Raw genomic sequence first — 23,145 nt, 5'->3', positions numbered from 1 at the left:
AAGGAATTCAAATAGGCCACCAGGGGTAATAAAAGCTGTTTTTTCTCTATCTTCTGAGGTCATACTTACATGCCAGTAACCGCTGCGGAGATCAAGAGTACTAAAGAGCTTGTTGTTATTTAGAGAATCAAGAAGGTCATCTACTCTAGGCAAGGGGTGAGCATCTTGCTTGGTGACAAGGTTTAGCTTGCGGTAATCAACACAAAATCTATAGGACCCATCCTTCTTTTTAACAAGGACGACCGGAGACGCCCAAGGGCTAGTGCTTGGTTGTATAACCCCTTTTTCTAACATTTCATTAACCTGTTTATGAATTTCTCCTCTATAATGATAAGGCAACCGTCGTGGATGCTGCTTTATTGGCAAAGAGTCACCAGTATTTATACTATGAGATAATACCGAGGTATGGCCTAAACCATCATTAAAAACATCTGGAAAAGAAAGCAATGTCTCAAGAATCTGTTTCTGATCTGACTTACTAAGATTAGGACTAATAGCTGCATGTAACTCAGACAAGGTAACTGAATCAAACTTATTGTTTTGAACACTAGCACACATGTTGTGTATAGGTGGACTAGATGAGGCTGAGGGTATAACTGGCCAAAACCTAGCTATTTTTTGTCCTGCATGAAGTTCAACAGAAGATTTGGACGGATTGAGAATTCTCACTGGTATCATCCGCTCAGAGGCTTGACTAATACTGTATGCAGTAATATAAGATAATTCAGAATCTCCACTGAGGCTACAGACCATGCCTATTTGTTCTTTACAACTCTTGGGGATTTGAGCTTGTATAACACTTTCTGTTCTACCTGGGATGGATATATCAGTGCTTAAGGTCACAAAGACAGGCCCATAGTCTGATGATTGGACAAAAACAGGTATATCTTCCTTACAAGATGAATTGACAGGGGCAGAAAGACCTGGGGGTGGAGGTTGGACAGGAAGAGACAAAGGGGTCAAAGGTGTGCTGCCATGGGGCCCAACAAGGCAATAGGAATCCCCTATAACAGTCAACTGCAAAGAATAAAAGGTTAAAAAATCCCAACCAAGTACACATTGCAGAGGGGCAAGCACATTATCACATACCAAGAACTCTCCTACATACAAAAATTGGCTTCCCGGAAAAGACAAAGAAATATCTGCTGAACCTGAAGAATTTAGCGGCTGTCCTGTAATAGAAACACAACTGTTGGATATGCTTCGAAGTGGAGGAGGGGCTTTGTTTTGGTGTGCACAGCGTGCAGAAATACGCTGAAAGACACTTGAACTAAGCAGGGATTTCATGGAACCAGTATCAATTAAAACTGGAACCTGCACACCTTCAAGCTCACAAAATAGCAGGGGTTGGCGAGGGGCTAAGGGTTTCAAACGAAAGTTCGAAGCAGAACCAACAGCAAAAACAGAGGGGTGCTCGTCGTCCCAGCCCCTTAACGAGGCACCCCCTGGAAGTTTAAAGACGCCTTACTACCATTTATATAATGAGGCCTAGCTGAATTAACAAATTGTTGATTGTCCGGAAATGGAGAGGGCCTAGGCCCGTTACCTTCCTGGGTGAATCGGCCCTTGTTGTTTGCACAGATACTTTCGTTGTGTCCCCATCCAGAACAAAGTGAGCATTGGCGATTTCCCTTTCCAGAACGTCTTCGGCGTGGACAGTGCCGTCTCATGTGGCCCACTTCATGGCACTCGAAACAACGAATTTCTGGCCGACTGCTACTCCTTGACTCACCGATAGCTGCGATCAATTGGTTCTGGCCTTCCACAACTTGGGTCAACAACATTTGTAGGTCATCGCGTGACTTGCATTGCGGCTCATCGCAAGGAAACTGTGGAGGCACGGCATGGGTGGTAGTAGCACATGCAGGATTGCCGGAGGGCAAAACTTGAAGCGATCGAAACCGTTTCGAAAACGCCAACATTTCGTCCAATCCTGGGGTAGGATGGGATTCCAAGAGCTTCAGCTGGACAACATTAGGTAGGCCTTTGAAGAACTGGCGTCGCAAAAGGGCATCAAAGGCATCTTCGGATAAATCCGGTTCAGCGAGGTGGAGGGCATCTTTAAGCCGCCACAAGTAAAGGGTGGGGTCCTCTGTTGGTCGTAAACGGTGTTCCTCAAACTCTCGATAATACTGTTCCCGGTTTACTGCAGGGGCAAAACAGTTCTTCAGGCCGTCGACCAAATCTTGGTACGTGGTGCGATCACCAGCGTCCAGTGACTCGAAATAGGATGCGGCCGGTCCTTGTAGAAAAGCGGGCAGTTTGCACAAGCGGGTTTCCTCATTCCACGAGTTGGCTTGAGCACAGCGCTCAAAATGGCGAAACCACGAAAGGAAATCGCCAGAGCTGAATCGTTCCGGAATAATGTTGGTCGCCATTCCTGTCACCAAAATGTAGCGTTAACGCTAATAAAAGACACTGGTTTATACGCCTGTATTCATCATATTCTGAATCACGACTAACTTACATTGTTAATTACAATTACTTATAATACACGAATCTGGTTACAATCAATCAACAACAACAGAGTACAAAGCATAGTGACAGCAGTACATTACAAACATGATACAGAGATGATGACATATAGATTGATTACAGGCTAGTACATTACAAGATCTTATGTATTTTTTTCTTATTGTGCAAATGCTCGGCCAACTTTTACTTACAAATGTGGCAGTATATGAATGCTAATAGCGATTAAATATGAATGCAACAAATCAATCTCTAAGACCTTGTCTCAAAGTTTCTAGAATTAATACACGGGCAGATTTTCTTCAAATTTTTTTGAAACAAAAGTTATCAAGTACCCAACGATAAGACAAACTTTCCTCTGATACATGTGATTGGTCCTTAAAGGAGAACTGACACGCAAAAATAACTTTGGCTTATTCGATGCAAAATTTGTCGCTAACTTCAAATCTGGAAAAAGTTTTCTTCTTAGATTCGCCGTTTTTCTGATATTTGCACTTTTATCCGTCAAATACGTCACAGCCAGGACTCGGGAATTTCCCGAAGCGGAAACAAGATTATCGCCAGGAGTTGTTAAAATTCTCGGTTGACGTCACAAGTGACATGTTAACAATGCCGTTGTAAAGGCTTTCACCGCAACGGTGAAAGTACAAGTGAAGTTTCGTGTTTTATTGAAAAAAGTCCGCGGTGAAAAGACAAAAAATTGTCAGGCATTTCATTTATAAGTATATAGAAGCTAGAAAATCCTAGCTACATGTCTGCTAAGACGCTTATATCCACATAAAATTTATTTTCATGCCATGATATCTTCGAACCAGCATGCTTTGAAACATTGAAAGAACCTCTAAGCTTGTGAAAAAAGGAGTCGACTTTGTTTGAAAACTGATACCGTTTCTTCAAAGTTTTTATTTTTACAATTACAAAAAATCGCAACATGGAGGGTGGGGGGAGTGGGTTGAAGCAGTAGCCAAAAGACAAACGAAATCTAGTAGAGACAGCGGTAAAAGCGATCCTGCAACCTGCTTTGGGTGCAGAAATATGAATCCAAGAAAAAACCTTGGTTGATGGGAGCTGCGAGTGTGACTAAATAATAATTTCACTGAACTTGATTATTGTATTTTAACAGAGGTTGAGATACTAGGGAATAACCTAGTCTTGCAAAAAGCCCATCCCCCACCCAAGTCAAAATTGCTTGCAAAAGAATATAATGTGCCAGTTGATATTCCTATGACAGCTAAACAGCATTTTTTTCGACTAAGAAATCAAGTTCTTTGACTAAGAGCTAAGAGCCTATTTCGTAAATCCAGATCTTTCGACTGCCAGGTAACTTATCAGTTCCCGAAACCCTTCACGCCGGGTGAAAATGGCATAAAATCCGCACAAGTCGACTTTTAACCCGCCTTTACTATTCAATATCACTATACAGTTAACGCGTTTAAAACATTGAAAACAATCATAGAATGTTATATTAACAATTAATAACTTGCAGTTCCGTTTAGGGCATCATGGGCATTTTAGCCAATTTAGGCCATACAGACAAAGCAGTCTGGCCAAAGACGCCTCAATCTGAAATAAAATTCTAGTTTTACGATACCTGATCTCATTTAGATTGTAGCAATAGCATTATTTTTAATAGAAATTCCGTATCAGTTTGTACTTCCAGTCTGTTCTTTGTTCATAATATCGTCACTGTTGAGCCATGGAACGACTGTCTGCCCAAGCGGCAGCGCTGGTTGGTAGCAAAAACTCAGACGGCTGAAACTCTCCATTTGTTTCGAAATCAGTGTAATAAAACTCCGATTCAGAGTCCCAAACTATTGAAAAAGTCAATTATGTGTCAAAAATGCAAAATTAGCTCCTTTCACATGCACAAAATAAACATTTGTCCGCAGCATTTTGTTAAAGGTTTCTATAGAGAAACACAATACGTGCTGAGAACATGTCACTTGTGACGTCAAAGATGATCGTCCACTCGTGACGATTTTCGCCTCGAGTCTCAAGTTGTCGGAACAATTGTCGTTTCTCAACTTAAAACGCCTGTATTTCAAAAACGGTAACTGTGATTTAAAAAAAATTTTCGATCCTGGAATTTGCTTGTCACAAACTACCGTTTTAGCCAAACTTATTTTTGCGTGTCAGTTCTCCTTTAACAACTCTTTTCATTCCATCAAATTTTGTATTTCCTAGAAACCACTTGCTTCAGTCCCCTTACAAAAGCGAAGATTAAAAACATTTCAAAACGCTGCCGTTAAATGCAAACCGCATTAAAAGGAACCGCGGAGCAGTGGGGTTGGAGGGACTCATTTCCCAATTTTCGCAAAAAAATGCAAAATACTAAGAAGTGAACCACCAGTAAAGCCTCTTTTTATTTGGTTTTAGCCCAGCACTTTTTAGACCCCCCCCCCCCCATGTTTCTCAACGCTCCGCGGTGCCTACATTTTAAGTACTTTTCTTACAAAACAACTCTTCTCTAAGTTTAAAAAGTCAGATAAAGATCTAGAAAGAAAAATAATGTACTAATGCTAAAAATACTGATAATTTGCTGTCTAGGATTAAAGCAGGGTGGAACTTGATTTACCATGAATCAAACCATATTCTGTACCACTACGGAATGTTGGTCAGGACAGGTTTCCGTCTGGCACACGCAAGTGACCAGAAGCAGATCGATTAATTTTGTATCCGCAGAAAGGCACTGGCTGCCTATACCAAAGCGGCTTTAATGGCGCGTTGATTTGGTTTCCTAGACTCTTTATGCCAGCACTAACTAATTTTTGGAATATAGGCAGGAATTTTTGCATTCAAAATTTTTCTATAAAAGAGTATTTCATTGCAGGCATTCTTGATCACATAGAGAATTTTGCAAGCATTCTATTAATGGCAGTCGATTCACATCAAACCGTGCAATTTAGTATGAAAGAACATCCCAAGCCCCTGGAAACTGGGCAGCTAAATATTATGTTGGGAAATAAAAAAGACCCTGAACTGCATAGGTGACAAGAAGCAAAAAAAGCTTTCTTTATTTGGTAGCACAAATGAACTAAAGGAGAGCCTTTCCTCGCTATCTTTCAAAGGTGTTCTGAGTGAATGTCTAGTTGTTGTGTCTTTCATGGTTTGTCCGTGTTATGGAAAGGATTAGTGTTGACAAATTGCTTGTTAGAATGCATCCATAAGTTAATAGAGAATTAGAAGACATGTTTGCCTGTGGAAAAGGACCCTAATTATTTATGCAAAGTGAAATAAAGTAATCAAAATATTTAAATATTTTTTTTCAAAACAGATCTAATTTCTTGAAGATAATATGAAGAAATAAAGCCAAAGCCAATGCATGCAAAAGTATGCTCGATAGCAGTGCAAAGACAGCTGGCGAGGTTCACATGAAAACGTTTCAAAAAACATTTGGTGAAATGCTTAACCAACAGGTTTTGCATACTTTCTCAACCAATTTGAAATGCAGAAATTCCTGTCTATAAACAAAAAATTGGTTTTTTGGGCAGGAAAAATACACACGTAGACCCTTTCACTGGGTTAGGGACTATGGAACAAATCAAACACACTATGTTTTCTAAAATATTTGATAAGTTCAATTTTGAGCCAAAGATGTTTTTGAATTTATGAGCCCATGAAGAGAAAAATCTCAAACAATATCATAAATAAATATTCCACTTCAGAAAAGGAGTCAAGCAAATATTCTACCAGTTCATCACTATGTGATAATTGAAGGCTGATTCAAAACAAGTTGCGCTGGTTTTTGCAAAAAAAATATATAAATATTAACAAATGAGCAATACAAATGCTCTCTCTAAATCTTTCATTTCGACAAGTAAACTACAAAATATGATGTGTCCTTCCCTGTTTTTCAATTTCCTTCCATTACTTTAAACCCCATTAACACTAACTTTGTTCTCTTTCTTTTAATATAGAATTCGAATTAAATAACAAATTGTGAGTTTTAATAATTAGCTTATCGTTCAATCTATACTCATTTTCAATTTTACAATTTCAGTGAAGCCTACATATAATTGAGACACTATTTGAGCAAGTTTGACTACCCATTGTTCAGCAGTTTCTGTTGTAAAGAGATATCCATTAAAATGGAGCCCCTCTTGAATTAGATAAAATTATTGAATATCTAGGGTGTTGGACTTCTAAAACCATTCCAGTTCTTCAGCAACTTTACACTGATTTTCAAATACATCTGAAAATCAGACCAAGGAATTTAGAAATTATGGATTCTGTCGTAAAGGATTTCTCTTTAGCATTTGAAAGCACTGCATCCATCTGGCTGTCACAAGTGCATGATCTGCATGATAAACAGGCAAGGGAACATATTACAAGCAGGGACGGATCTAGAAATTGTTCCGAGGGATGCTCAAAAAGCAGGCTTCATTACCAAGGGCATTGCTATGCACAAACTACATACCCCCTGCTTATCAGCCATAATTAAAAAGAGTCTTCTTATGAACTATAAAACTTGGATGCCTGGATTTTAAATTTTATTTACAAGTAATTTAGTATTGTTTCTGCTACCTTTTAATCAGACTCAAATTGTATGAAACTTCAATTCAGTTTATTAAGTCAACTTAACCCAATTTGCAGCTTTCCTCCTAGGTAACTTTTCCATCCTTCACAATTCCCTCTAGCATTTGCTATGAACACAATCTTTTTTAGAAAACAAGCCCTTAGAAAAAAGGTTGACACAAACTATACATTCCAACAAATAGTCATACAGCGAGAATACTCAGTCAAGACGTTTAAAAGTTTGTCTTAACAGCACTCAACACTATATGAAAGATCCATCAATAAGTTGCCAAAAGATCCAAATGTTCGCACTTCCAAGAGCTAAATTATACTCAGTCCCCCTGTTCAACATGGTATCAAAATTTAACTTCAGAAGTTTTGGCCCTCAGCACTTGGAAACCAATTTTCTTGACAAATAACTTTATAGAATAATTCATTTTAATTCCCAGCTTGACACAACATAGTTCTACTTATTAATCAATAAGATTTGGCCTCTTTTGAGTGTTTTATACAGGTTCTGTGAATTCATATCGTTTCATCAAACACATCTTCGTTCCCTTGCTTGGTAGCTAACTTTTCTTGTGAAAGAACTGTTACTATCATGAAGATTCTTTGTCAAGCTGATTTTTGCTGCAAATGACATGATACAGGCACCCTATAGGGCTTGAAAAAGTGGGGAATCTAAAGAGGTTGTGGAGGTAAAACCAAATAAAAAGAGTCTTGACGGGTGATTCATTGGTATTTTTTTACATTTTTAGCAAAAACAGTCTAGTAAAATACAGTCATTCCAGTCATTCCAGTCCTTCCAGTTTAGTAAAATACAGTCATTCCAGTTTAGTAAAATACAAATTTATAAGCAAAAAAACAAACAAAATTTCATTAAATATCTAAGCTAGTTGCCAATTGTTCTAATTAATAATTGATATTTCTTGGCATTCTTTCCATAGAATTCTGATATGTTTCAGGGTATCATTCTCAGTGAGAATAATTGACCTAAAGAAGCTGTCTTGGCACAAACTCCTTGGAAATTATTTCTGAGAAAAAACCCTCAAGTGTTTTAATCAACCCTTTATGGTAGATGCGTTGAACATAGCAACAAAATTTTTTACCCCCACACTGTTTCATGTCAAAACATTTATCACTATGGAAAAATTAAAGAGCAAAATACATTGCCAAAATTGAAATCAATTTTGATGCCAAAACCTTGCATCATCCACTTAACACTGCCAAAAAATTCCTGAAAACTTAAGCTTGCCAGTTTTGAAAATGCTAACAAACAGCCAGAATATCAAGCCATTGAGAATATTCAGGGCTAAAAATATTTATGTGATTTTTCTCAATTTATGTTTTCTTTCTTTAGAAATCAGGTAGAATGCTTGCTTACCAAAAGTCTTGGTACACTTTACTTAACATTTTGAATATTCTGTACCCTTTCTCCCTAGTTAATCTTCTCAAAACGACACTAAAGCAATTGTGTGTTACAAGGAATTTTGGCAGGGGTTATAGCTTCAGCCATAAACAAAAAGGGTTTTCTCCATAAGCCACCTTCTATTAAGCAAAGATGGATACCTCTTTTTGTATTTTGATAACCAAAACTATGCTTCCTTTTAACATTTATTTTTAAGGACAGAAACTTCATTAAGCATCAAATAATTCAGTCAGCATTCAATAATATGCAGGGCTGTAGAAAAAGGGGGCTTAGGGGGGCTCAGCCCTCCTTCCATTTTTCAAAGGGGCTGCACCCCCTTCTTTTTTCTGGGTAATTCTAAATTACCATGGCTAATTTCTGCCAAGATCAAATCTTTGATTGAACCAGTATTACTTTTTGACATTTGCATTCATTTGTGACCTCAATAGCTCTCTTGATAACTGAAAATTTTGCTATGGTAAATTCTTATTTTTAAGATTTTTCTACTCAAGTAACGGGCAGGCATTAGAAAATGGAAAGGTGGAGAAATGGATATTGACGAGTTTTAAAATATAAAACTGAACTGAACTGAGGAGCTGTAATAATAATAATAATAATGATTGAAGCTAAGTCTCCATTTCGGAGCAGTTACCCAACTACTGGGTATCACAAGCTGGTGCTATAATTTTAGTCAGTCTTTTTATTTTTATTTCATCCCTTGGTAAGAAATTTTTGAAGGGTGTTGTTTATAGTTTTTAGGATTTTTGAATTATTTGTAACAGGTCTTTTCCATATTGGGTTTTTGATAAAAACTTGGGCAATCCCATAAGTGTTCAATACATTCCTCAATAGAAAACAACTGAAATATTCATTTTGCATACAATATATAGAAAGCTCTATTCCCCCCTCTACATTTTTTGGCTCTGCACTACTGATTATCTTGCAATTAATCTCTGCACGCATGAATGGAATATAAAACGCTAGAGCATGGATGTATCTAAATGTTTCACCGATTGATCTTGTTCTAAAGCTGAGACAGAAATCAGTGGGTTTATTTGGTTTTCTCTTAGATGGCTCATTTCTTATTTGTGGTATCGTATTACACACAATTGAATCTCGAGGACACGTCAGTACATGTTGTACTTTTCTAGTTTGCTCTCGAGTCAAGCGTTCACTAAAACTTCTTCATATAACGATTAAACCATAAAATCCAATTAATTTTACTTTAGGATGTTGACAAGGACTGAAAGCTTGCGTACAATGAACTTCTTACATAGGTACTCAAACTATTTTGGACACTGCGGTAAAACAAAAAAGCTAGGGCCTAACTGGTATACCTGGGATCGTTTGAAGAATATCGCATTAACTGTTAATGATGCCCGAGTTAAAAGTTCTAATCCACTAAGTATCTATGAAATTTACTTACAAACTTTTTGTAAACTTCCTAGTTTTCCAAGCTTAATGTTATACCCAGGAGAAACTTAGATCAAATGAAAAATGTAACCAGAGCTGCGCATGAAAACATAACTGTCTGCAACGTACCTTTTAGCTATCCAGTTCTTCTCAACTTTTACCAAACCAAAAGCTAAAAGACCAACTTGAGCTCATAAAACAAACCAGATAAATGAAAAACCGGACTAACTTTAAGTTAACGCCTGCAAATGAATCCTGATCCTCACCGCAGAACTGGGCTTTCATTTGTTTTTTATATAGCAATGGAAACCAAATGCTCCTTCGCATCGTCACCTTGCGACAGTAACAGTTCGTTGCTAACATGAGTTGGTAGGAAACCGACGACAATGGTGTTGATGTAATAATGATAATATTAACAATAACTGAATGTAGTCAACTGAACGGGACATATAGTCGAATGCAAGCATGTAGAAGCTGCACGAAGGATTGAAAAAGTGGCGAAAAGAAGCGGGAAATTTAAAAGTTGTTTATTCAAATTTTACAGCATCTAGCAGATGGCAGAACCATTCTTTTATAAACAAACATCCCCAAACGTCTACGACCATATCTGTCTACATTGATGCTTACGTCCTGTCTTTTTTAAGAGCAGGAGAAATAAATGTTGAAAATATCAGGCATATCTTGTGTTCAAAGCAAAGGCTAACAGAAAGTTGGAATATCAGTAAAGAGTCACCAAAAACCAGTTACCTGCGAGCAGCGGATAAATCCATTACATCCAAGCAGCAGAGATATGATCCCAGGTACCTCGAGACATGTACGTACAGATTCACGAACATGTACGTACAAATTCGTGCATGTGCGATACTCTGCCAGTGCACACCCTTTCCAAGTCTCTTCGCCAAATTCACGAACTCCGTCCTACAACTCATCCTTCCTCCCAGATCTTGTCAAGATAGGTAATCAGTTTCTACACTTAGACTCGTATTAAAACGGAGGAATGAAAAATGTTTCGAGATTGAAGTTGTTCGCGATAGCGGATGTTGGAGATCGCAGATGTTTGAGATATTCAACAGTTTTGCATCGGTCCTCGTTGTGTTTACGGTACAGTTCATTACGATATATTTCATCGTAAAACCATCCAGGTAGCAGGCTATTCGCAGTGGAAACTTCAAGATAACAACATCCAGTGCAGCATCCACACATAACTTTGAATTCAAAAAATTCCTACACGACCAGCTTACAACCTTTAAATAGCAAACAAAACTCCAACCATATCATGTGAAGATGAATTTCAATCCTTTTGAAGTGGCATATAATTCATACTTTACTCTTCCTCCTTTATTGCGAGAGTATATGTTAAAGGTGTCCCATAAACATGGTAATTCGTTCGAAGACTTGATTATAGAAAGAGGAAACGATGAGGGTAACAAATATGGTCTGTCTGCCATTGGAGGCTTGGGATAGACGTGAAAGAGAAAATACTCAAAAATGTAAAAACCAAAAAGGGGTTTAGCAAAGTGCCTAAAAGCAAATGTGAAGCCTGGCTTATTTTCATTTTGTAGCCAACAAAATTTTACCTGTCCACGGTAAAAGCTACGTTTAAGAAAAATTGAAATGGCTTTGAGAAAAGCAAAAATTTTATAGCACACTGAAAGCTTTTTTGCCCGACACTACTCAGAGAATAAAACGTCAGAATAACTGAATAAGGTTCCGAAAGAACAGGATAGAAAACTATTTCCCAGTTGTAGATTGAAATAGGTCAATTAGAAATAAATTTAAAAAACCCAGACATTATTCTGTTACAACATTACAGTACTTTTTTATCACGGATCCAAGTCATAAATACTTCGTATTTATCTTATGCGGTCTTATGAGAACTCGTCTCAACTGAGAACTCGTCACAACTTTTCAAACCAGATCTTTGAATTTTATAGTAGAAAGTCATGGAGGGTCCAATAAACATTTAGGGCACAGCTGTTGTTAGTCACTACTGTGAGCCTCCTGTAAATATTCAAGCAATAGTTTACAAAATTCGCAGCCTTTCGCATAACAAGATCGTTTGCTATGTTCTAACAGTTTGCTATGTTCTATGCTAACACTGTCGCTGTGAGCGTTGCCATACTGCGAGTAACCCAAAGTATTTATTACGCTTATTCACCTCTAGAGAACACTCGCCACTTGTGAATTTAAATATCTTTCTGCTACATAGAATTTTTTTTTGGTAGCCTGCTGAAAGAGAATTATGTTATTACAAGAATGTTGTGTAATCAGAAGCATTCCTCGAATTTCATATAAATTTTCCTATATCCTTATGTTTGTTTACGGTTCTTTTAGCTTGCACAAAGTCTTTGATTGCTTGTTATCTTTCTAACGTAATAATTCAAATGTTAGCTGCCCAGGCTCTATACACTTTTTCTTTGCCGTGTGACTTATTGAGCCAATTCAACAGTGACTAGGCTGCATTTTATAAAAAAATGAGTTGAACATTGTAGCGAAGAAAAGATTTCAACAAACATCATGATATTGACAAACTCCTTTACTCCCAACGAATTTTCTAAGCTAAAAGGTCTTTTAAGATGTCTAGTTCAAAACATGTTCTTATGTTGGAATTGGCCGTGCTACAAAGTCATCAAGCCTATGTATGCCATCCTTGTCGATGCACCTCACCATGAATGATGGCATAGATATCATAAATCGCTTCTGGACCTGCGAGAAAAACATGCTTCAGAGTTAGGCTGGTTCAAAGTTGCACGAAATCAATAAGTTTGATTATTTACAACACGATAGAAAACATTAAAAAAGAAAACACTATTGCGAGAAGTCTTTAAAAAGATAAGGAATAGGGCAGAGTTTACGACAAAAGATTTGGTTCAAAATATCTTCTGAGAATTCGTGATTTAATCAACCGTTTGGCAAATACTCATCTCTGAGATTCAAGTTTAAATCTGCTTTGCAAATAATACTTAAGTTTAAAGTTTAAAAAATACGACATAGTAGAATAACCAGACTCCAGACACGTCTCCTACACAAATTATGCATAAACATCAGGTATCCTACTGCCAAATTGCGGCCATTAACCTGATGGAAACAAAAAGCAGAACCAGCTGGCCAAAAAAGAACACAAATAGAAGTATAATTGCTGAGGATACCGAGTAATTAGCTTGATTTTGTATATGACCTTCATAATAAGCCGTGCGTTGATAGATGTTTGAAAGTCATGTAATATTCATCCTTCACAGCTTTATCATGAGCTCTCCCAAATCTTTAGCTTAGCACGTATGATGAGGTCTGGTTTTTGAGTCGGGTTTTTTGAGTCAATCATAAGTGAGATAATGAAATCGTTCCTATCAATTGCGTGGTAGTTTATTTTAATATTAATAAAAACCATAGTCAAACACACTAGCTCTTGAGAACTGCAGCAAAGCATTCTAACCACAGCAAAACAAAAACACCCTCTGCCCCACTCCTTAAAAGCTGAACCATGTTAGGCCAAAATTGTAACGTTTAAGATTAACAGCTATCATATTTACCTCGCTTTTCTATTCTAATAATTTATCGTTCTTTTTAGGCTTGACTGCTATGTCAGACGCGTTGGTAAAAGTCAGGAAGCCTCGCTGAAGTAGTTACCATTCTAAAACAAGTGGTATAAAACCTTTCGGTTTTCTTTCATTTAACCTCTGGCTTCAATAGATAGATGCGATATGAAAACCTCACCGAGAATATTACTGAAATCAGAAAAGTCTAGATTCGAACTAAGTTTGGGTACCAATTAGGACAACGATTATAGTACTAAAGGTAAAAATACTTGCCTCGTCGACCACTTTTTGCAGCAGAACCAAAGCCTCATCCTTGTTTAGACCTGTAAGAATAAGTGACTTCACTAAAGAGGCGAGTAAGATAGCCTTGAGTATAGGACGCGAATGTTTCAATTTCAGCCGAATCAGTGGAAGAATATAAAAGTTTAGATTCTAAAGGTTTACAGAATACGGTTTCAGTTGTACACATTCTGCGTCTCGCATGAGTAAGATCGATGGCTCTGTAATGAGAGCCAATAATCTAATATAATTTGAAATCTAACAGATGAGAAAGCTGCTTTGACGATGTTCTTTTCTTTCAACAATTTGTGGTGAATTTGACTTTTCAAGTAATTTCTTAATAATGCTAACAAGTAGAACACGCTACTAGAAACTTCTAGAGTAAGCCTTCCGTAACATACTGTAACTTGCTTATTCCAGATTGTATTCCTGCACACGTGATGTTGTACAAGTATATTCTAGAAATTTCTTGCTGAACAGTATATAAGGGTGGAGTAGCTTGCTGTAGGCATTTCGGTTTTTAGTTGAGGATCTATTCTTGTGAAACTCGATGGATACATAAACACGATGCATTGTTGATTTCTTGGAGAATAAATGTACGGGCCTAAGCTGGAAAACGTACCTTATCATAGCGTTGAAAGAGACAAACCTTGTTTGTGAATCTATTCGGTGTGTCACAGGGGGTATACATTAACACCAACATTGGATTCCCACAAATTTTAATGTATTCATTAATTTTAATGAATTTGGGATATAAAACTTTTATATAAAGCACAAGATTTCTCAAAAATGTTGGAGTCAAAATATAAGTAAATGGGACACGGTTGCCCTTCAAGCAAATTTTCTCCTTGAAGAACCTGCAGATTATGAAATGTTTTTCTTCTTTTATAATGTTATATCGTGGTATCACAATTTTAGGAATCAGCTTTAGATCTGATTGGTCTAATTAAAGCTGTCAATCAATGGGCAGCCAATCAAATTCATTTGTCGCAGATTTGTCGTTGAAAATATTACAAGCCACACGGTGGATGAATTACAGCTTTTATCCTAATAAATAATGTGTTACATTATAAAGTTTCACAATACTTTTCAAGAGACAATATCTCCCCTTGTTTCGACGAATTTTACGAAAATTACAACAATCATGGCCGCAAAAATATCTTTTTCATCTTGGTTACATATTAAATGAGAGAAAATTTTTCTGCTAGATGAAAATATTGCATCAAAACTTTTTATCAAAATTGGAATCAAGATCTTCTTCATACCGGTCTTGTAATATCTGTCCATGGTGCTCATCGAGAAAAATGACCCATATCCGTGAGCGGCAAATGGTGCCTAAGAGAAGATATCTGGTTTAGTTGGAAATTCACCGTAAATTTAAAATGCAGAGAGCATCGTGGCAGTGCAGTGAAAATGCTCCCATAAACTACATCTAAATATTTTTAAAATTGTCTTATTCAAACTGGTGTAATTCGCACAAAATTCTGAGGTCCCTTGGAAATGAACTTCTATAATTTCGAATCCTTGAAAATCGAACATTTTGTAATTCGAAAATGTTTACAATTTCCTAGAAAGTACGAAATACACAGATTTGGCAGATGCCTGATGATCAAGTCAAGCGTGAAACTCGGAGTAGCAACTTAGAACCGTCATGTTCTATACACAAAAAGCGAGAAGATTTGACCGTATATATATTTATGGTTTAGGTTCATAAAAAGGAGTCATTTTTGGAAACTTTCAAGTCCCCTTTAAAGCATTATTTTTTTCGTCATGTCATCATTTTTTGCCGCAAACCTTTATTAGCTTTGTCAAAAAAGCTTTCATTAGAAGAAAATGCACTGTAACCTTTGGGTACAAAAAGCCTTGATAATTTGACTATGCAAAAACAGCTCATCTGCACAGAAAAATCATAATGAGGTCGAGCTGGCTTCTGAGCTTTAAGGAAAACTTCTTCTTATTTACACGAAAGATAAAGAGCAAACCTTTCATGTAAACTGCTTGATTTACTTAAAAATTCATTTTATTTCAGAGGGAATGATGATCTGGTCTGCTACAGCTGTCAATGTCACACGGTAACTATAAGTTGATAGGAATTTTCAAACAGCAATATGCAAATAAGTGTGAATTTTATGTCTGGATTCACCTATGAGCAGTAACAACAAGGAAATATCAAAGCAAACGAAAGCTTCTTAATGTAGAACACTACACTTTTGTAAGAAGCAAAGGATGGGGCAGGTTGATCGAACATAAATAGACAAACACATTGCATTCAGACATAAATTTAGAAGTATTTCTTCCTTCCATTCATCCTTCTTGCCTTCCATACATTCTATCATCCTTCCTTCCTTCCTTCCTTCCTTCCTTCCTTCCTTCCTTCCTTCCTTCCTTCCTTCCTTCCTTCCTTCCTTCCTTCCTTCCTTCCTTCCTTCCTTCCTTCCTTCCTTCCTTCCTTCCTTCCTTCCTTCCTTCCTACCTTCCTACCTTCCTTCCTACCTACCTGTTTCCTTTCAACAAATCTTTGTTTCTTAACCTTTTCATCCATCACCATCAGTCGCTATTCCATTATTTATTTCTAGCTTAACTCGACGGATAATAACAGTTCAGTAAACGATGAAAACTGTGGACATTTATCGTAGATTCAGTTTTAACATACCTTTGCTAAAGCACCAAGGTAATCCATGTGATAAAGAGAAGGGCCATCTTGGTCGTCATAACCAGCCAGTAAAAGATTTACTGTGTAAGGGGTCTGTAAGATAAATTAAACAATTCAGAGGAGAATATTGGTCTGCCCAAAAATTAGTTGGGTAGACTTGCAATAAAGGAAAAAAAGGTTTTGAACTAAAAAACAATGATCACAAAACTTGAACTTGTACATATTACCTCTTTTTTTCAACATTTTTGGAACCCTTTTATTGAAAAACATAAAGATACTTCTATGTGGTTCAATAAAAAGAATTAATTACAACCCTTGAATAGGTGCTATCAAAATTTCTATAAGGGATCACAATTGAATTGTTGCAAATACGATATAGTTCAAATAATTCAACCGTCAAAAAGAAAAAAACGAAAAGGGTTGAAAATAGAAATTCCAAATCTTTACCACAGCAACATAAAATAATAGGTTGATAGGAATCATTACCAATTAATGGTACAATAAGTTGGGCCTTATTAAAGTGGGCCTTATATTTGAGGGCTAAAAGCTGCAATTCTCAAAAGAATGAACCAAAGGCAGCAATCTACAGAGAACCAAAATTTGTACCAATGCCTTCAAATAAAGTTGAATGAATCTTGCAAAAGTTTCAGTTTAAGAACTGTCCTTCATCCCTTAATTTTTGATGCAATGCTAAACAGTAACCCAGTGCTAAAAACACAGACCATTTGAAATTTCCATCAAAAGACCCAATCTGCAGAAAGCTGTAAAGCCCATAAGCTGCAGTATTGCCAGATATGTGGACGTGAAACCTATAGTTGAAGTAAAACCTACAATAGGACACTAGCGCAAACACTTAGAAAAGAAGACTTACATAGCTTCGTAAATAATCTGCCATCATCTTTCTGGTAAAATTTGCAGTTGCATGAGTAGTTAGTTCATAACCTTGTAGAAATAGAAAAACGTAGGCATCATAAAGATATAATTCCACAAAAGAAAACCAAAACAATGATAAAGTTTTAGCACTATGTAAAAGATGCATATATTTTAACATATGCTTGTGGAGTTCTGATCTTACTGTCTTGTCTTAAAAAATATTCATAAAAAACCTGGCTATTTTCATTCAAATTTTGCTTTTTCTTAATGTTTTCCTTTTTATTTCTTTTTTTTGTCATTTTACTTTGATCTCTAAGCTAAGTTTTCCCTTTTGTTTGTGCCAATGTTGCAGTGTTTGATTCAGCATAATATTGTACATTTTTTTCTAATTCAGAACTCTTACTCATCAAATCTAGTTATCTTCAAAGACACTGAAGGGAGTTTCATGAAACCTCACTTGATCTATCTCTATGTGTCCAGTAAGCTTGGTTTCCACTAGAGCCAAGATACGTTAGGAATGCAATAAAAATATTACAAAATATGTCAGTCATTTGATTCTTTGTGTGAATGTGGAACACTAATGGAAGGCTTCTGAACACATTTTTGTGGAGATTGCAAGTTTATTTCTAATTAAATTTGCTCACCACTTTTCTAACGCATTTTTGCTCTAGTTAGAGCCAAGCATTAGCATTCAATATATTGAAATTACGAACATTTTGTAAATATAAAGAAAATGAAACATTAGCTTAAATATAAAGAAAATGAAACATTAGTCAAAGCTGCTGGTTGAACGAACCTGAATGCTGTGAATACTTCTAATAACTATGGGTGTAAGACTTGAGAAAAAAACTAAATGTGTTTTTGCAGCTCAAGAGTTGCATGCACCCATGGTCATTAGAGAATTGAAGTTCATTCTACATACATTGTAGCCTCACATTATACATTATAGCAACAAATGTTGCTTTACTCAAGACTCCTACTTGTAATTGTCATGTTTTAATCAACCAACCCCTCACTAACTATAAATTAAATGTCAATAGGAACTAAAACAGATAACAGAAACTAAAATATGAGCCAAATTTAACTTAAACTATAAATCTTTAATGATAAAAGATTTTATCTAACATTCTATCCAAGTTTATAAATCAAAACATAAAATAAATTAGTTATCAACTGAATAATATTTGAAACTCGTTAATAACCAGTTAATAAAAACAAATGAATAAAATCATGAAAATTACTGTTTACCAGTCTGTCATAAAGTGCTTGATGCTGTATAGGCATAATTGTAGATGCTATATGATGTATAGAACAATATCTACCTAACTTTAAAAGAAACATTTTATAAACACTTGAAAACATTTTAAAAAACTTAAAACATACTACATACCATTCACCACCTTGTATAAACTAACATTTTTCTCTATGTATTCTGCAAAGTAAGTTGTGTCTCCAGATTGGCCACTCACCAGCATCAATGTCTTACTATTTAGTTTAAACATTTTATCTTCATCTGTAAAAAATAGAATTAAAAAAACTGATTAAAAAAGGCATCAACATGACCGAAGTGATGTTTTCTCTTTGTACTAAAACTATCCCAAGCAAGACTGAGCCCTTTAACTGGGTTTGATAAAGCAATGTCCATTTCACATGCCACCTAAAGGAGTCCAAAGAATGGTTTCCACCTGAGCCAATTCTTCAGTGACTTTGTCAGTGGATTTCGCTGAGCATGTTTGGTTTTTCTCTATTCTGTAAATTTGCTAGGAAGTTGAACTCCTTTCGACTTTTATATCTTGCTAGCAAAGTCGTCAATGCTTGGAAAGAACAAAAGACATTCCAATGATCGCTGACAAATTTGCTGAAGATTTGCTTAAGTGGAAACCCCCCTGAGGGCATAAGTTGGGATGTTTCACTTTCAATTTAAGCAATGACATGGTCATTACACTGGCAAGAACTGTAGGTTTCTGAAGTGTCCATTAAATTTATCATAGCATTTGAATAGCATGAATGGCTCCAAGAGAACATCATCCAAAATTCCCAGAAACTTTCAATGTGGATGACTATCAACAAGATTGGGAAATCATTTTTCCAAGTAGTGCAGGAGATTAGTGCAGAAATATAGCAGATCTGTGCAAATTGTGATACAAGCACCAAAATTTCAGAAAGTACAAAGTTTGATACGCTGAACAACATGTGGTATAGACCCAAATCATATCTTGCCCCTAAGATCTATTTTGAGAGAGGGGTACTCTGGTCCAGACCCCTAATACTACCAGTGGCTATAAACAGAGGATGCCAGGTCATGGAAAGTTGAAATTCACAATATAAAGGCAGTTTGACATGCTGAAAAAGGTGTAATATAAACCCAAATCATATCTTGCTCTGTGAGTTCTATTCTCAGAATGGGATACTCTGGTCCAGACCTAGGGGCTACCATACTATAAGTGGCTATAAAGGGAGAGCCCTATAATATAGAAAGTTGAAATTCTCAATATAAAGGCAGTTTGACATGCAGGAAAAGATTTGATATAGACCCAAATCATATCTTGCCCCCTGAGTTCTATTCTTAGACTGGGGTACTCTAGAACAGACCCCTAATTGTACCATTGGCCATAAATAGAGAAAGCCAGCTCATAGAAAGCTTAAATCCTCAATATAAAGACAGTTTGACATGCTTAACTGCTTAACAGCGTGTAATTCAAAAATCATTTAAAAATCGAGTAGTTTTATGATTTTGGAAACATCAGCCAGTGGTGAACATAAAACATTTGGAAAAATTTCATCAAGCTGGCAAATATGAAAAATGGAATCTTGCAATTATAGTGTCACTTTTCACATCACAATTATAGCGTGATAAAGGCTTCTCAGTTAACAGGAATATTGCACTTGATATGTAGTCTACAGTAAAATTTCTTTCTGGGATTCTTAATACCTTCTAATCAATGGAAAATTCTTATTGTAGCTAAAAGCATATCATGTTGCTCTTTGCTTCTAGCTTTATACAACTTCCTGGCAGCACAAGGCAGTGTATGCTCTGCATTCCTGCCAGGATGTGAAGCATACATAGAATGGACCTTGTATTATATATATAAACTGTTGAGTTGTTTTTCAAATTTTCATAGGTAAAATTTTCATTCCTCACATTTGTCAAAAGGAAAGTCAATGTTGAAAATCTCAATTTTTAATGCCCAGTTCCTACCACAGCTGGCTCAAATTTGAGAGCTGAGCCATGCTATGGCAAGCTGCCCCCTATGGGGATACGTAGTATGGTATATTTATCAGACAGGATTGACCATGTTTTAACATACATTTAATGTTTCAGGAACATAACAAACACAGAAACATAACATAACACTGACCTAATCTCTCACTATTTTCAGTAAAGTTTATCATAAAGTGGGAATGATTGAGGATGATAATATTTTGAAATTTTGTGCTTTAGAAATAAAGATTTGACTCTGTTTACCATTCACAATGTAAAAATCTTTCTAGAATGACATCCCACAAGATGTTTATCGCACACCAATGTCAAATAACTTCACTCAAAAAATCTTAGGGATTTGCTACATGGAATACACAATGGCCTATTATGACAACAATGTCAAAAATTAATGTAGAACTTCTGATTGAAAATTAAGGATTTAATGCAATGTCTTGCAATTAAACCAAAACTATTGCCGAAGAAATAGACCAAAATTTAATATAAGTACTGCTGTTGCCAGACTGTAAAATATTTTTCTGTGCAAGTAATACCGCCAGAACAATAAAATTCAAAGTTGTGGACAAGGAATGTTTTTTTGACAAATTGTGTGCGTGAAAAGATCTTTAATTCTTTGTGTGAAGAAGTTTAAAATAAATGGTCGAATATTCGCGGGGAACCTTAACAGAGAAACAAATATTATGTGCAGACAAATATTATGTGCGTTTCCCGCGCAGACCAAACGTTAAAGTCTGGCGCAGTTGTACGCGAAAGGTCTTTGCCAAAAAATCTTTGCCATGGCGTAACAACATCAAATTCGATGCATGGTTTCCAAATGCTTTGCTTTAATCCAAGCCAAATTACTGCTGAGCAAGAGTTTCGATAATAAAAGGTTGTTTTTAATGCACTAGAGGAAAAATTTGCAAATTTAACCCCACTCCCTGCCTATTCTATGCCAGCATATGCATGGCCTAGTTTCAAACTTTCAAAACAACTAAAATTGTAATGTACTATATTTTCTGTTTAAAAAAACCTTACCGTCCTTCATTCTAACAATCCCTCTTCCACCGTTTTTATCCGCTGCCACAAGGACAAACCCATCTCCTTGTATTCCTACAAGAAACTCCATTGTGACAATTAGCAACTACTTGTTCTTTACAACCATGACACAGCAGCCTCAAGATGCAGTCTGGGAATCCATGTTCAAAATGCCTCGATTTGAAAAACCAAATATGAGGAGAGAGGCAGCGGTGATTTTTAGGGGGCGACCTGGGGGCAGAGACCCTTGCTAAAATTGTTCCTTGATTTTAAGAGGGCCCGTCCTTAAAACAAAATGCATTGATCTAGCCTTTGGAAATTTCTCCCTGGACCTTGAAAGGTCCTGGTGTGCTTTATTTGCAAAGATCTCGACGTTAATATGTTATCTTGCAAGTTTTTATTTTTATCGATATTTTTCTAATATTTTTTTTACATTTCCTAAACGTCGGTTAAAGTACTTGCATCAATAGAAATATCGGCGTGGTCTTCAGGAACCACCCTCTATCTTATGAAAATTCTCCTGGAGCCCTACTTGCGAAATTTTTCAAAATCATTAAGCAGTTAAGGTGGTCAAATTTTCCACCATTCACTTCGTCATTCAATTAATCATCCTTTTCTCTCAGTCTGGTGAACAAGACGAAAGATCTTTACGTAGACCAAATATCCTTTCTACCCGTGGAAAAAAGACCCTTTTAATCAGTTCTCTATCTATAAACGCGGTTACCTACCGTTTAACAAACCAGTACTCCATAATTCCAATGATTTAAAAGAAGTTTTTGATACAATTGCACGATTGACACCATGCTTAAGTATCATCACATTGGAAAACGCATCATGGGTCTTATAAAACAACTGTACACGAAGGCAGTAACTAAGGTTCTAAGTGGAACTGATTACAGAAACTCGTTCCGAGCAACGGCTGGAGTTAGACAGGGATGCACTTTATGTCCAATACTCTTTGACTCATTTTTGGAGAGAATGATGATTGATGCACTGGATGAGTTTACTGGAGGAGTCAAATGCAGAGTCGTCACCATCACCTTCAGTTTGCTGCATACATTGATTTCCTGGCTGAAAACCCCAAAAACCACACTAGATGAAACATAAAGGCGATACGGAGTAGAAATCAGTACAGAAAAAAACAAAACTATGGTGGCAAGAGAGGACGATTCGCATGTTGATGTCACAATAGGCAAAATTTAGCAAGATAAGTGAACAGGATATCTCGAGGGGGGGGGGGGGTACCTTGACGTGTTTGAAGGCAAGGGGACGTCTGAAAAGTACGGAGTTATCAGAAATCAAAGAACGAATAGTAATGGCGAATTTGTATTTGTTGCTACCTAGCATCCGAAGGTCGTTTTCAGGACACTGAGAAGCTATGCTTATCGAGCAGTGTCCTGGTCCTTCCTCTCGATGTGACTACACCTCGTGATTCCTACCCCTGGAATTACAGAGAGCTGGCGACTCTCCCCACTCTGGGTGAAAGTTTGGTCATGCCAGAGACTCGAACCACGGACCCTTGGGTCTGTAGTCAGCGCCTCTAACAACTGAGCCATCCTCGCACCTAATAACACATTGAAGCAGGAAAATATCTGGATAAAGGGACATCAAAATTAACAACAAGATTCATCTAATGCAAGTCCTGATCATATTTGGCTTTTAGTGGGCTTTAATCATAGACTCATGGGTTCGCAGATGGATAATTTGGCTACGGACTTGATGATGTCACTCACTGTCAAAAGCGGTTACTTACCGTCAA

The 23,145-nt window shown here is 36.7% G+C and overlaps 2 protein-coding genes across 5 annotated transcripts in view; both read right to left on the bottom strand.

The window, feature by feature from the left end:
- The window catches only part of LOC135689150 (regulator of G protein signaling 17), a 35,513-nt gene extending 25,386 nt beyond the window's left edge, over window positions 1-10,127 (bottom strand). For all 4 annotated transcript variants that reach the window (XM_065206284.2, XM_065206288.2, XM_065206285.2 and 1 more), the window contains exon 1: window positions 9,938-10,127. The gene's annotated coding sequence lies outside the window, so the exon portion shown is untranslated. The remainder of the gene's footprint in view (window positions 1-9,937) is intronic.
- A 2,184-nt stretch (window positions 10,128-12,311) lies between these two features.
- Window positions 12,312-21,547, bottom strand: LOC135689152 (proteasome subunit beta type-2). The gene is made up of 7 exons (XM_065206291.2): window positions 21,387-21,547; window positions 18,540-18,662; window positions 17,148-17,218; window positions 16,277-16,369; window positions 14,889-14,958; window positions 13,618-13,667; window positions 12,312-12,514 (listed from the first exon to the last, which is right to left on the bottom strand). The coding sequence occupies exons 1-7, from the start codon at window positions 21,475-21,477 to the stop codon at window positions 12,407-12,409; spliced, it is 606 nt and encodes a 201-aa protein (XP_065062363.1). The 5' UTR covers window positions 21,478-21,547; the 3' UTR covers window positions 12,312-12,406.
- Between the last annotated feature and the right edge of the window lie 1,598 nt (window positions 21,548-23,145).

This window comes from Rhopilema esculentum, chromosome 9 (genome assembly GCF_057945365.1).
Source record: "Rhopilema esculentum isolate cy_ngs chromosome 9, ASM5794536v1, whole genome shotgun sequence".
Lineage (NCBI taxonomy): Eukaryota > Metazoa > Cnidaria > Scyphozoa > Rhizostomeae > Rhizostomatidae > Rhopilema > Rhopilema esculentum.
Note: the sequence above shows the minus strand (reverse complement) of the source record. Positions and strands in the feature narration are given on the sequence as shown.